The 13,832-nt window shown below is 33.8% G+C and overlaps 1 protein-coding gene across 1 annotated transcript in view; it reads left to right on the top strand.

The window, feature by feature from the left end:
- Positions 1–13,064, top strand: part of LOC111087657 (gamma-aminobutyric acid receptor subunit epsilon-like) — a gene marked incomplete at its 3' end in the record, with an annotated part of 35,008 nt that extends 21,944 nt beyond the window's left edge. Inside the window, exons 5-7 of the mRNA XM_022395046.1 lie at positions 2,500–2,729; positions 5,284–5,366; positions 12,927–13,064. Coding sequence (XP_022250754.1) covers positions 2,500–2,729; positions 5,284–5,366; positions 12,927–13,064 — 451 coding nt within the window. The remainder of the gene's footprint in view (positions 1–2,499; positions 2,730–5,283; positions 5,367–12,926) is intronic.
- Positions 13,065–13,832: the final 768 nt, after the last annotated feature.

The raw sequence follows: 13,832 nt of genomic DNA, 5'->3' as shown, positions 1-13,832 counted from the left end.
CAAACAAACAAACAAACAATACTATTGTTCGTAATAATTATAAAAAAATGTTAACATTATTTTGAATTGTATATTATACCACATTTTAGTTTGAAAAACATAAGTGAGAAGTGAAACGTCTCAACAATTGTGGAACATGTGTAATATATAATATACATAAATTAGAAATGATAAACAAAGGGATTATAGTAAGATACTCGTGAAGAAAAAAATGTTCTAGAGAATAAATTGAAAAAAAAAATGCCACCTTACAAGAAACTATGGAATATATATTTTAAATAATGTGTCCAAAGTTTGTTTTTATCCCTTAAGGCGCGGTAATATCAAGCTCAAGGGCCACTATTTAATATTTTACCCATGTTGACCTACCCATAATATTCTACTTCGTTTTGAATTTCTCCTACTTATTTATGAAAAGGATAAACCAAAGCAAGTATAAGTGAAATATGGATTAAGCTTACTTTTCTGTTAATATATGGGTACTAATTAATAAACACCAGCTCTCTAACGCATATTCATTAGCTCCTTGTGTTTGGAAATCTACCTTTTCTCACTAGTTATCTTCCTTTATAAAGCTGCTTTTGTCACTTTCTTTCAATTTACCAGTTTTAAATCTGTCACATTCTCGCCTCCTTAGTTAATTCGTTTTTGTTGTTTCTAACTTATCTTGCTCTGTCATGGTTTACTAGTTTATTTATTTACCTTTTTCTCGTCAAGTATCTTTCTTTTTACTATTTTTTTGCTACTTATGTTATAATTGCTATTTTCACTTCTGATTGCTTGATAAGACAATATTGTTTACTTTATATAACACTACTCTCATTCTTTCTGTCTCATTATCTGTTCACAAATCTGTTACTCTCTTACTATCTACATACCTGCTTGAAAATCTCTTTCATTATGTAGTTTATTATTTGTTTGTAAATGTATCCAAATCCTTGTACTTATTTTTATTGAACTTAATATATATTTCTTACGCACTTCATTTATTTAACTTAAACCATGCTCTCTTGATAACTGTTAACTGTTCTTTCGTTATTTCAAAAAATAAAATTATATATATATATATATGCGTGCATTCTTTTTCTTTTTCTTCACACTATCTACTTAAAAAATGCTTCTCTCACTCCCAGCTTGTCTAAAATTTATATCTCTATCTTCCTTTATATTTCTCACAATGAGATCTGACTATCAGCTGTTTGTTTTCCATCTTATATTATATAATTTCAAACCTTATATGCACTGATTGTCCACTTTATTTGATCACTCGTCTATTATCTAATTGAGCCCCCCTTTCGCCCTTGGATTTGGTATAGCACAAATTAAGCAAATACCAGAAAGTGTCCTGTTCGTTAGTAATTCAGTTTTCGAGAAGAATGCCATTGTTGATAAACTCTTGAGTTGTTTGTGAATAACTTGTCAAATATATGGACTTTGATAACTACGTCTCTGTTAAATGAGCACACGATGGCATGTCCTTTTGACTACACTTCTGCATTTATAAGGCTTAATCAACCACCTGAAACATTTAATAAAACAAAATTCACAGTGTCATTTGTTCCATTATGTGCTTGCCACTTTGTTCCTTGTTTTTCCTATTGTTTGGGTTGTATGTTTCACACAGTGTCTCTAGATCTACGTTACATTAATTTTTGTCCACCCTATTTGTACGTTACACTAACTCTTGTCCACCCTATGTGCACTTTACTAACCCTTGATCATGTTATGTGTGCGTTACACTAACTCTTGTCCACCCTATGTGTACATTACACTAACTTTTGTCCACCCTAAATGCACGTCACACTAACTCTTGTTCTTTCTATGTGCACGTTACACTAACTCTTGTTCTTCCTATGTGCACATTACACTAACTCTTGTTCACCCTGTGTGCACGTTACACTGGCATACATTTACATCATGTGTCTATTACATTGGCTTACATTCACCTCATGTGCCTATTACACTGGCTTGCGTTCATTCCATGCGTCTGTTACAGTGACAATTGTCCGCTTTTGTATTTCTCGCTCTGACTCTTGTTTTGTGCATAAGAACTTGTTTCTTCATTTCATTATATGCTTATGTTTCTGTATGTACTTTTCTTTATAATTTGTATTTGTTCGTTTACTGTGTGCATTTATTTATAAGATATTTGGTTTCACATCCAGCTCTATCTTTAATGTTCTTTACACACCAGCCAGTATAAATAGAGATTTAAAATAATTCCTGGGATTTCCTTAACTAACACTTATTTTGATCGTCGATTTCACTGCTTAAACATAATGTTTTCTGGCATGTAATGGTGCTTCATAAAGAAGTGCACGTGCACTCTTAGTGCTTCTTTTTTCATTAATTAGAACTGAAAGTTATATGTATGACCCACAAAATTTAATACCCAGGAGCAAACAGGAATTTAAGTAGACACATTGACTAATTTGAATATGTACACAGATATCCGTTGTTTTCCTTTTTGTAATGTGAACTAAACTTCTCCTATTACAGGACTACACTATGGATATATACCTGCGACAGATATGGTATGACCACAGACTTAATCTGGAGTATTATAATATTAATGAAACCGTAACATTGAATGGAGCTAACCTTATTGGACGACTTTGGAAACCTGACATATTTTTCTACAATGTAAAGGATGCCAGTTTCCACATTGTCACAGTTCCAAATGCCATGGTAATGATATCAGGCGAAGGGCGTATTTTATATAGTTTGAGGTAAGCATTTTTTTAAAAATTTTAATACAACATTTTAAACTATAAGATATAAAGTATGAAAAAGCAAGTCGTAGCAGGCCTGTAAAAGTCGATAACATAATGCTCTCTATTTTTCCAACATCAAAGCAAATCGTCGACCATTTCAATCAATCTATGAATGGCTACTGCGTCACTATTAAGTATATTTTCATTCCAAGTTATTTTATGATAGCCATCATCTTATACGAAACAAAACCTTAACCCCCTAAGGCCATTCTAAAATGAAACAAGAACTTCAAACAGTAAAGCCGGTAGAGATTTGACAATATTAAACTTGACTATGTTAAAGGTATTTAACCTGGAAGATTGAAAAGTATTCATAAGAGGATCTGTTTTTTATTTAAAAGCATGAGGTTTATAACATTAAGTTAATTCCTCAAAACAACATCGAGTACCTTTCTTAGTCAGTTTCGTTCGCTTTTAAAGATTGTATATAGTATAGCAAACTCTTTTAAATTCAACTGGTGTTGTGCCTTTATATATTGTAAAGCTTTCACATTTACCGGAAATAACTGAAATTTATAACTTTCCCTAAAACTGATGGAAACTCGACATGAAGAATAAAATTTCTTAGTTTTCAGCCGTGAAAGAAATTCTAATAGCAAAATGTGGTTCGTGAGATGACGTTCTAAAACATTTGTTAAAATAGAAATACCGATAAAATAGTTTAAAACTGGGTATAAACGTGAGTTAGCTTTATTTAATGTTTAAAGTCTGGAGTAGAAAGGCAGGCGAAAGGTTATTAAAATTGTGTTCTAGTCTGGCATGAGAAAGTCATTCGCGCCACAAGCCGTTTCTGATGTTCATACTACTGTTTTTCAGTTTGGCAAAGAAGAAAATCATACATTAAAAACAGGCATTTTTTCAACGAAAATATCTCTGAGATTAAGACAAACTAACAAAACAAATTAACTGTTTTTAGCATAGAGCTACACAATGGGCTGTCTGCGTTATGTCCATCGCGGGGAACTAAACCCAAGTTTTGGGGTTATAAGTTTTCAAGCTTAATCATCACGGAATTGTCATATAAAGTGAATTTATTAAAGACATATTAAGGTAATGACTTAAATTTGAATCTTTTGAAGTCCACTTTTAACTTTAATAGCATATATTCTTCTTACATAAAGTTTCTAAAATTGTGTCAGAAATATGCGACATTATTTGTATTGACATAAAATTATTTTGATATTAAAAGTTAGATTTGCATTGAAAAAATGTTCAAGATTTTATGTTTGGCAATGACATGCATGTTCGTGTATTACACAAGTGCTCAATTCTATAATTAAATATATATCCTTTTATCTCCTTGTACTGAAAAATCTTGCAAAATTATTTTATCTTTTTTACTGTGTTACGCTTTCTATGTCAAATTTTATAAAGCATGATATTTTGTTACTCACATAATAAAATAATTAAAACACTTTTATTTGTTAAATATACTAGTAATAAAAATTAATATGACTTGTTTCCTACTTACATTAAGATAATTTGAACTAGTTTGTTATTTGTACTTATATGACAGTTAGTTTAAATTGTGGTTATCTTTCGGTTACATTGAACTAAAACTCGGATTACATTTATTACAGTGGTTCCTAAGCTATATTCCGCGAAACCCCAGGTTTCCAAGGAACAAAATCATATAAACTTGCTTAATATTACTAAGACTTTGCAACTGGCGTGTTTATTCCCATTAAAATAAACAATGACTGTTTTAACGGGTACCGTTCCTCCTCTGTGAAGGGAAACAAGTCCATCCATCGCACTGATAGAAGTGTCTTTCTTTCTTTATAGTCTTGCATGAATCATACTTTTCTATCATATGTCTTATAGAATAATTTTACAATAGAATGACACAATATATATATATATATATATATATAACAAAAACGTTCCAGCATTTAGAAAAATTTGAGAACCACTGTTTTAGTGAATATAAGTTATTTTTTGTTTCAAATTTTATGAAAAGTATTTCAAGATTTAACGTGTATTTAAAGAAGTTTGAAAAAAAGGTTTCATCAAACTATCAGTATGCTGATAACTTGTGTTTTATCCTTCTGCCCATGCTCAGATACTTCGAATGAATATAATATTTTTTGATCTATTAAAAAAATTAAAATAATAATTTTATCTGCACTAAGACTAATGCATTTCTTTCCATCTATATAGAAACTCGTTATTATATTTTTGAAAAAGACTGCTTCAAAGTGCGTTAATTAACGAATATACATTTATAGTAAATTAATTTAAATAATTTATATGCAAATGGCTCAAACTAGTTTAACTTACTCATCCTTTTATGTTTTATTAAAAAATAGTTTATTTTATGCATATCTTAGGAACTCCAAAACGTCATCATTTTTTTATTGACATGGAAAGTAATTAAATTGTTTTCTTTCTTTGTAAATCTCTTCATTCTCTTTACACAGTGGAAAGTAATAATTTTAATCTTCTTACTGAAACTTTGTTCATATCCTGGGATTTAAGAGGTAATTATGTGAAATATTTTATCTTACAGGTTAAAACTCCGTTTATCTTGTCAGATGTCTTTTAAACACTATCCAATGGATATTCAACACTGTCCTATTACACTAGGATCTTGTAAGTACCTAAAATATGTCATCGTTGTGAAATTTAAATAAAACCTAATATGGTTTTTAGTTAACACAGACATCGGCCTAGGTACTGAACATAGAGAGTCAGAGAAACAAAAAGCTGGAATATTGCGATCCTGCAGGATATTTTCATAATTAAAACTGTTTTGACTATTTTACATTTATAATATAGCTTATACAGAACTATGGTAAAAAAACAACATTTTACACACTTAGGTGCTATAGCCTCTCTTCCCTTTTTCAATTAAATGCGACCCCGTGATTACTGAACAGCAATCAATATGACAGTGTCCAGTGGGAAAGACCTCGAGTGAAACCTTTCGAATTGATCGCATACAAGGTTTTGGTTTGAATTTTCGCACAAGCTACACGAGGCCTACCTGTGCTACCCATCCATCATTCAGCAGTGAAAGACTAGAAGGAAGGCAGCTAGTCATCACCACCGCCAACTCTCGGGCTACTCTTTTACCAACGAATAGTGGGATTGATCTTCACATTATATTGCCTCCACGGCTGAAAGGGCGAGCATCTTTGTGGGACGGGGATTCGTACTCGCGACCCTCAGATTGCGAGTCAAGCGCCTTAACCACCTGCTGGGCCCTGCGTACAAGGAAAATAATTGAGGTTATAAGTGTTATCTGTATAACTCAATTCCTTCATGTCACCAATGAGTCAGCTGTCAGTTTCCTAACGTACATTGCTAAAATCTGGAGTTCGATTCCACGCGGTAAACAGAGCACAGATAAACCATTGTATAGCTATGGGCTAAAAAAATCTTTCATTCACTGCGCTTCGAGCTACGAACTGATATTTAATATTTTTCAGAGATATTCTAAAAATATATATTTACAAATATCTAAGGTATGCTATATCTGAGAATTAAAGATTACCAAAAGTGCACAACGAGCTAGCTATATGAAGTTTGCCCACGGCAATGACCTAATCCTGAATCTTACCGTGATAAGCTCTCCAGCTTTCCAATGAGCAACTAGGGGTAATTTTAAATTTCAATTAATTTTGAGAAATTGAGCACCTCTAAAGTGGACTTATCTGTGGTTGTCAAAATTGCTAACGTTTTGAATTGCTAACGTATTCATATTCCTTACCTGTTCTCTCAATCAATTTGAGAAATTGAGCACCTCTAAAGTGGACTTATCTGTGGTTGTCAAAATTGCTAACGTTTTTGTTTCTTCTCTGATTTTCAGCGCAAGGCTACACGATGGGCTATCTGCAGTGTGCCCAGCGCGGTTATCGAACCCCGAATTTTAGCGCCAAAATCCCCAATTTTATCGATGAGCCACTGGAGAGGGTCCAAATTTTCTAGTGAGAAATGTGTCTAGAAGTATGTAAGTTTATAGAAGGACTTGTCTGGTTAATATTGATATAAAATTAGTCGTTGGTGACCTTTTCAAAATGCATAAGTAAATAGGAATGAACTAATTATCATACTCATCCAAAGTACCCAGTAAAAATCTGACTTGTTACAAAATACGTTGACAGCATCAAATTTATTCAGTTAAATTGTGAAAATATTGAGTATTCTGTTTTTTCTTTTTTAATTTAGTTAATTAGTTATTTTAGTACCAGCCAGAGCACAAATTCTCTTCCCTACAATCTTAGAGTTCCAAACAACACGTTTGTCATTAAGCAGTACTGGTAGCGTTGCGATGTCCTTAATTATTAATCATCGACCACAGAGAGGAAGCGGTTGGCATCAACCACTTTTATTGTTATTATTATTATTAGTAGTAGTAGTAGTGCAACAGTAAAAAAAAATTAAATACCAGGTACCCAACGTAAACAAAATTATTTTTTACTGGTATATGCTTGAAGAGTTTTGCACTCACACCCCCCTCCGATTTATCTTCAAGGTTCTTTTAGTAATAATTTCCAAGTCAATTTGATTTGATAGAATCTGTCATTTCCTCTTATTTCTCTGCTCGCTTTACCTTCATTATTCCACTATTCATAATTCCACCCCCCTTTCCTCCAGTCTTCCAGTTGACTAATGTGACCTCTGTTCCACATTTTCCTGTTCTCTCAATCTAAATTCTATTTCATTGATACCCTCTTTGGAGACTTGATCAGGTTGCCTAAGGGCTGCGCCTCATCAGCTAGATGATCCACTTTTTAATTGAATGATATGTATCTGTGCTCTGGAATATATGTCGTTCTCAGATAAACCTTCAAGTCTCTTTTTTGTCCTTTTGTTCTCTTTGCAATCTTGTGATGAGGTTTAGAGAATCTGTCAGGAGCATAATTCTGTCATGACTTGCACTGTTACGGGTCAACCAGACCAGTGTATCCTTGCATGTTTCAAAATTCTGCTATGAACTGAATTAGTCAGGTCGGGCTGCTGACTACTCAAAGACTACGACTCCTGTCTAGGTGGTCATGCCATTCGTGACTAAGCCATCCAATTCTGTGATCAGTGTTGGTCTCTGCTCATATATTCATTTTATGACTTCGTCTATATCGACTATTCCTTACCTTTTCCATCACACCCTACTGTCAATCTGTATTGGACTTAGCTTAATGCTATCTGCCAGGACCCACTCAATACTTTTGCTGTTTTCTAATGGACTTATCTCCTTTACATCTTTCTTTGTCTCATTGACGTATGGCTTGGACGATTTCAGTCTATGTATTACTGTTTTGTCTACCTTCTCTCTCAAATGCTGATATACTGAGTGAGATGTGGTTGCGGCTGCTCAGAGTAGCGCTAGACTGGCTAGAATCCTTTGTGTTGTAGTAATGTTGCTCAAATCAAAACAAAACTGCAAGTCAATACATGTTAGTTGGGCTGCTTCTGTTGCTATTCTAATTATTACATTTTGCTCCCTCTTTAACTTAGTCATCGCTGACTTTGCTGCTGTTGTACATAAGTGTATTCCATATACCACTCTGGCAATGACTGTTGCTTTCAACAGATTGGTGGGGTTCCTTTCCTGAACTTTTAAAGCTGTAGTATATTTGAAAAGGGTAAGGCTCTTCACTGCTTTCTTTTTTAAAAGAACAGTATGTGCAAACCTTGTCTTTTTTTTTTGCTCATCACAACATCCACAAAAGTGACAGGGTTTTTCTGTCTGCATACGTCAGAATGAAAAGAGAAGTATCTGTGTGAGATCTGGTGACTAACATCCAATAAGTTTCATCTGATTAAATTGACATTTTGTTATCTATAATCCATTGGTAGAGGCTTTTTTCTGACTTTTTGCAGACCCTTAACTGTTTCCATTGTTTTCAGCATTTGTATCGCCAATGAATGAATATGTTGTCACATTCGATATCTTCCAGTGTGCTGAGCAGATCAACTGTGTATACGTGGAAGAGGACAGGCCTCGGCAGGGATCACTGTGGCAACCCAAAACTGATTTTAAAAATTCCTGATCTCCATTTACCGAATTTTAACTGACAGTACCTGGTGTCTGTCCACCGTAGCCAATATTAACTGTACGAGAATTTCAGACTCCCAGAGCCTTTAACTTTATTGTCAAAACCCAGTATTCACTTAATTGTAGGCATATTCAAGATCAAATAGCCCAGTAGTGTGGTGTGTAATGTCTGCATACGCTGCTGGATGTTGAGTGTAACTGCCTTGACACTCAAGGTTATGGATCTATTCGGTCTTGACCCTCCCACTTTGTTTGGCAAACAATCTCTCTCTCTCCTCCAGGTGCTGTACAATTCGTTTGCTGTGAGGTTTTCACTGAGCTTTACCCATACATTTGACATTACTATTAGTCTATATCTATTAACTGTGCAATGATCTTGGAAGAATCTCGGAAATACTTCTCTGTTTTCCAATCTGTCAGTGGTAAATTGAATATTTCAGTTAGCTCTGCTTTCTCTTCAGTAGAGAGAGTTTGATTTTGGAGTACCTTACACCTTCTAAGCTTGGTGCAGAATTCCGTCCAATTGATCTACTGTCACTGCCATTTCCAACCGTAGATTAGCACCCTGTTGAATTCCATCTTTCATTTCCTACCACGCCCATCTTACAGAGACCTACCCATTTTCTTGTGGTTGGCTCATATACCTCTTCAAAATGGTATTACCCTTTTCTTCAACTGTTCTAAGACATCCACCATTCGGCAATCATAACTCTCACAGCCTACCACACCCACCCACATTAATATTTTCATAATTTTGTATGGTTTCCAAAACTGGTTTGGTGTGCTGAGTTTTGCTAGACCATATTTCTGAGAGAAATATTCCTTGTGTACTTCTGTCTGTTTTGTTGTTGTTGTTTTTTTTTGTTTTTGTTTTTTTGCTGGAATTCTTAGGTAGCTTTTTTTCTAGCTTTTTTGTTCAATCTTAACAAAACCAAAGAATTCAGAATGCCCGGACTATGAAAGTTGGCAGTGAATGCTTGACTTCCTTCCAGTTTAACAGTTCAAAATTTGGTACGACTAGCACAGATAGCCTTTGTGTATTTTTTTTGCGAAAATTCTAAAACAGACAAACTCACTGAGAAGTTCTAATTATATATTTTGTGCCTAATATAAATTTTGATTAGCAATTTAAAATTTCTTTTAGAACAGTGTGGTTTATAGTACCTTCATTGTGCTACCTAAAATCCATATATTTCCCCCCGATTTTCTGCTTGGAATTAAGCCTAACTCGGCTTTCTACTACAGCTTTCTCTCTGAAACTTTTGACAAATCCTTAATCGAAAAGTCAATCACCCCAGTTCATCAAGGTTTGTTAAACCACTAGTAAGCTTAACGCAAGAAACACAGAAAAAATAATTGTATAAATAAACAGCCATTAGTTAGCTTAACTCGAGAAACAAACAACTATAGTATAAATAAATAGTCATTAGTAAGCTTAACTTGAGAAACACAGAAGAAATAATAGTATAAATAAGCAGTCATTAGTAGGCTTAACTTGAGAGGCACAGAAAAGTGTGAATAAGCAGAACTCATCTCATCCAGGACAAAGAGAATATTCTTGAATTTAGATTTTTAAAGAGAGTAGTACTAAGTCTAAATTGGTTGTAATAAGATGCGGACAAAGAACATCCTTTCTCTTGCGTGGATAACAAGACGAGGACCACAACAAGGGCCATGAGAGTCGGCCAACGAGTGATGCCCGAAGGAAGCCTCACCTTCAAAGAAATACAGTCCCACGTTCTTTCTGATAATGATCAAAGTTTAAGTATACAAAGATTAAGAATAATCATTAAAAAAACAATGAACATGAAGAATAATATGAAATAAAAAGTATAGGTTTCCAGACATGTAAAGATCGCCTTGAGATCGACATTTTGATTTTATGATTCCGATAAATACGATCTAAATGTGATAATAAAAATTGTTATTTGGTTATATCCGTATTCTTCAAGATAACCAAGCTCTTTTTTCTAAGTGTTTGGTTTTCCAAATGATATAAAAAAATCCAAATTCAAGAACATGCTATCTGACCTGGATAAAACGAGTTCTGCGTATTTACAGAATTATATTTCTTTATGTTTTCAAACTTAACCTACTGATGGTTTGACAAACCACAATGAAAAACAAAGAAATATCATTTTGGACAAGGAAAAATGTATCAAAATTATCCTTCAACTTTAGTCAGAAAATATAAATAGATCAGTCGAATCAGTGAATGGATCTGTGTATTATTCTTGGTTATTTAGAATGTAGAAATTTGGCAAATACTACAGAGTTGACAAACAGAACAACTAAAAAATCTGCATTTAGAGATCAAGCCAAATACTGCATCCAAATGGAGATGTGCTGCAAACAGCATAATTTCTTCTAGATCCCAGAAATTGCTGAATTTTCCATGTAAAAAGAGAATATTCCCGCCAACTCACTTTTTTTATATATACGAATGCGCTTCTAGATAGATATTCTCTAAATTTTAAAGGCTCATATTCTTTCGACTTAAGATGACACAAAATAAACCGTTATTTGAATACAGCATGCAGCTATAACTACTTGTTTTTGATATTTAGTATTTTTGTATCTAAGGCAAAGCTAATAAGGTTCTCTGCTGCCGCCCCTAATTTCAAACTACTGACCAGAGGGAAGGCAACCAGTCAGCAACAACCTATTACCACCATCCAAACTATCACGTGTATAATGCGCCCACAGATTAAAGTGCGGGTAATATTTTGTTATATCGCACGGATTCGAATCCAGCTCGCCTGCTTCGAAATCTTGAGCTCTACCTCAGGGCCAACCAGCGCCCTCTTGGCACTTCCATCAGAGAATACAATGAAGAGTAAAATGTCTTTGGTTTTCAAATCTCCCAGCCACAATTAAAAAAAAATATTTTAAGCCCACCTCACGTAGGCTTTCTAGACATTGGTCAAGAGTAACAAAGAAAACAAATCAGAATATACGATTCTTACCAATACAGAGCTTCAACAAATTAACTCAAACACATTGTTATAAGTGGCCGCGCATTACGAACTAAACTAATTCCATAAAAAAATTAATTACAAACATCTTCTTTATAGTAACCTCAAGAAAAAAATAAAAGTTAAAAGATCAAATAAATAAATCCGTTGAAAAGAAAAGCTACTCTTAAAACGCTTCAGAAGTAAAGAACTTTCCAAACGGGAAGTTCCATCTAACAACAAAGAAACAGGTGATAAATTACTTGTGTTTCAGCAACTCTTTTTAGCAGTCCATTCTGAAAGAATTGATGATCAAAAGAACATTACTATCCTGCAAGAAAGTATTATTTTGCTGGCAGGGTTGAATAGTTTTTCGTTAGTAAGGAATGCATAGTTTATTAAGTATGTGATACGACAGTTTTTGACGTAGAGTAACGTTTCTTAAAGTGAAGGTCTCGACCCAAAAGAGGTTCGAAAAGGTATTGTAGGAGATTAGAGGATGGCAAGATCCTAAAAAAAATATTGCGATAACGGATATTTTAGAGTGGGTGCAATAATTTGATATTACTTTGTGTGGGGGGGGGGGTCGTCACACCCTGGAATATTTTCAAGGGGGTAGAAAAACGTTTGAGAACCTCTGACGTAGAGAATAAAAATACTGTAATCTGAACAAGCCCAGAAAACAGCAAACAACTTAAGTAGAAATATCTTATCATTGGTTAATAACAAAAACTGAGGCTTCAGTTTCAAATTATCGACATATATATGGGTTAATTCTATAACAGTTAGTGGAATTGAAGTTTTCACATCATAAACGATATGTATATTATAACCGGTTGATGTGCAATATACTCTTGTTGTTTTTTTGTGGTAATTTTTACCGAATTCGTAAAATGCGATCAAAATAATATATTCATAATGTAAAAAACTTGTTTTATTAATATTAGTTTAGGAATTTTCTCAAGAGCGTATTTCGCTAAACAATATTACCCCCCCCCCGTAAAAAAAAGGTTACGTAATGAGACTGTTTTAGTTGACTTAGTAAGCTCAGCTTTCGAGCTATGCTTGGTTTAGATTGAGAAACTGGAGAAGAATGATTTCTATTTATATAACCATTTTATTTCTTAATTTGATAGCTGTTACAGTGAATTTGGAATTACATTTGATTCTTCAACATGTGTTCTAACATATTTAAAGATTCACAGAATTCAGACACGCTTCTTTTATCCTGGTCGAAGTCTCCAGTGTTTCTGAATCCGGAGCTCATGATTCCAGAATTTGATCTAACAAGCATCTCGACGTCTCAACCATACATTGAGTTCTATGAAGATTTTGGTAAGCATAAGAAACCAGAAGATAAGTTTGAGTTAGTTTTGCCTTACAGAAAATTACCTGACAAATTTATCTGATAAGAAATTTCCAAAGAAAATTAAGCTTTTAAGAAGGGACTGAGTTGGTTGATTTCAAACATAAAATTAATACACAAAGTTACAAGGTGTTCAACGCATTTACTCGTTATGAATGTCAAGTGTGATAAGTTTCGCAATACAAAAATTTATTTATATGCGAGGTTTGATATGAAAGTCCCCCAGTAGGCCAGAAGTGAGTTTACGGACGTACAACGCTAAAATCTAGGGTTTCATTCCCTGTGGTGCACAGAGTACATGCAGATAGCCCATTATGTTGATTAGTGCTAAAACAGGCAAAGTTATATCTAGTTCAGTAGACAAAGGTATTTGCCTTGAAAGGTTTATTACAATTATTTGAGACATTTCTTACATAAATATGAATGATTAGCACTCGTGTAATTTAAAAATCAATTATCGGATATTTTTAAGAGTCGTACTGTGTGGTAAGGTTGAGCCACAAAAACCTAGAATTATAGTTTCAACCCATAAAACTGTGTCATCGCGTTACCTGGACATGTTCTGATATAGCTGAATTTTTATTCTATTATTTCTTACGTAACCTTTATTTTAAGTTCCTTTTTAAACAGAGATGAGGATTCATCTAGTCGTTATATCAGTATATGGTACCGTAAAGGTTAACCAGCAAGTTAGTAAATAACACAGAACATAATAACACATGACTTGTAACAAGCGT

Source organism: Limulus polyphemus, unplaced genomic scaffold (assembly GCF_000517525.1).
Source record: "Limulus polyphemus unplaced genomic scaffold, Limulus_polyphemus-2.1.2 Scaffold2436, whole genome shotgun sequence".
Taxonomy (NCBI): domain Eukaryota; kingdom Metazoa; phylum Arthropoda; class Merostomata; order Xiphosura; family Limulidae; genus Limulus; species Limulus polyphemus.
Note: the sequence above shows the minus strand (reverse complement) of the source record. Positions and strands in the feature narration are given on the sequence as shown.